The 968-nt window shown below is 41.1% G+C and overlaps 1 protein-coding gene across 1 annotated transcript in view; it reads right to left on the bottom strand.

Annotated features, from left to right (window-relative positions):
- Positions 1 to 968, bottom strand: part of Pmar_PMAR008420 (pelota, putative) — a gene marked incomplete at both ends in the record, with an annotated part of 9364 nt that overhangs the window by 1114 nt on the left and 7282 nt on the right. The window contains 5 exons of the mRNA XM_002765774.1: positions 55 to 117; positions 159 to 240; positions 288 to 378; positions 428 to 485; positions 814 to 909. Coding sequence (XP_002765820.1) covers positions 55 to 117; positions 159 to 240; positions 288 to 378; positions 428 to 485; positions 814 to 909 — 390 coding nt within the window. The remainder of the gene's footprint in view (positions 1 to 54; positions 118 to 158; positions 241 to 287; positions 379 to 427; positions 486 to 813; positions 910 to 968) is intronic.

Raw genomic sequence — 968 nt, forward strand, 5'->3', positions numbered from 1 at the left:
AACCTGCAGAAAAAAAACTGAAAATTTTCGTGAAAAAATTTTTCTGCGACTTACATTCGTTGCTTCATTGAGTATGTCGAGTGAAAAGCTGTCCCAATTCCCTTTTGAAATTTGTATCTGAAACTAAACTCTTCGATGGAATACCAAAGACCGGGTACCTTATTATTCAACCCAACCTCTATCGTGTGGTGCTGATTCAGCTTGATATATGGGCTCTCGGTACGGTTCTTGCCCGAAAACCTAACACCCTCAGACATGCGACCCGCACAAGTTCAATTCCCCCCTACCGTATGATATTCGCTTCACCGTCATAATCAACTGCCGTCACTGCGATGGTCAATCGCAAATGCCTTTTTTCTGACGACACGCTACCACTACCTGAAAATTCCCACATGTCAAAATCGACCAGTAACAAAATCTATCCGACTAGTTTCCTTCGACACTTTTCTCACCGTGTTGGCCGTTACTCGATCGCCTCTTTGAACCTATATCACAAAACCATCAATTCCGAATAACGAACCAAACTCCATGTAAAAAAATCAACATTTTTCCCCTGCACAAAAGACATCCACATTTTTTAAGGGTGATGACTAGAACCGTTTCGTCGATCTTGCCGAGTTCCGTCAAACACAGTGGAGTTTCACCCATGATATGAAAAACATATTTCACATTTCACTTCGCCAAAAACAATTGTGTTGTATATAATTGTCATCGAATATTTCGCCACTTCGCGTCAAATGGGTGAAACTCCAATACGTATCAGTTGAATCTGCGAAATTCCCTCAAAGAACGCAAACCACCGAAGTATCTCACCAGATTATAAAGATGCCAAATATCCTCCGACTCTTCCGCAATGACAACTACTCGACCACTGCCGTCTTTTTCTATTTGTCTTAACTCAATCTTCATCTTTCACCCGTAATATGCGAAAAAACACTAGTGGAAAACACATTTCACTTCGCGAAAAA

The sequence above is a fragment of the Perkinsus marinus genome, assembly GCF_000006405.1.
Source record: "Perkinsus marinus ATCC 50983 genomic scaffold scf_1104296974734, whole genome shotgun sequence".
Lineage (NCBI taxonomy): Eukaryota > Perkinsozoa > Perkinsida > Perkinsidae > Perkinsus > Perkinsus marinus.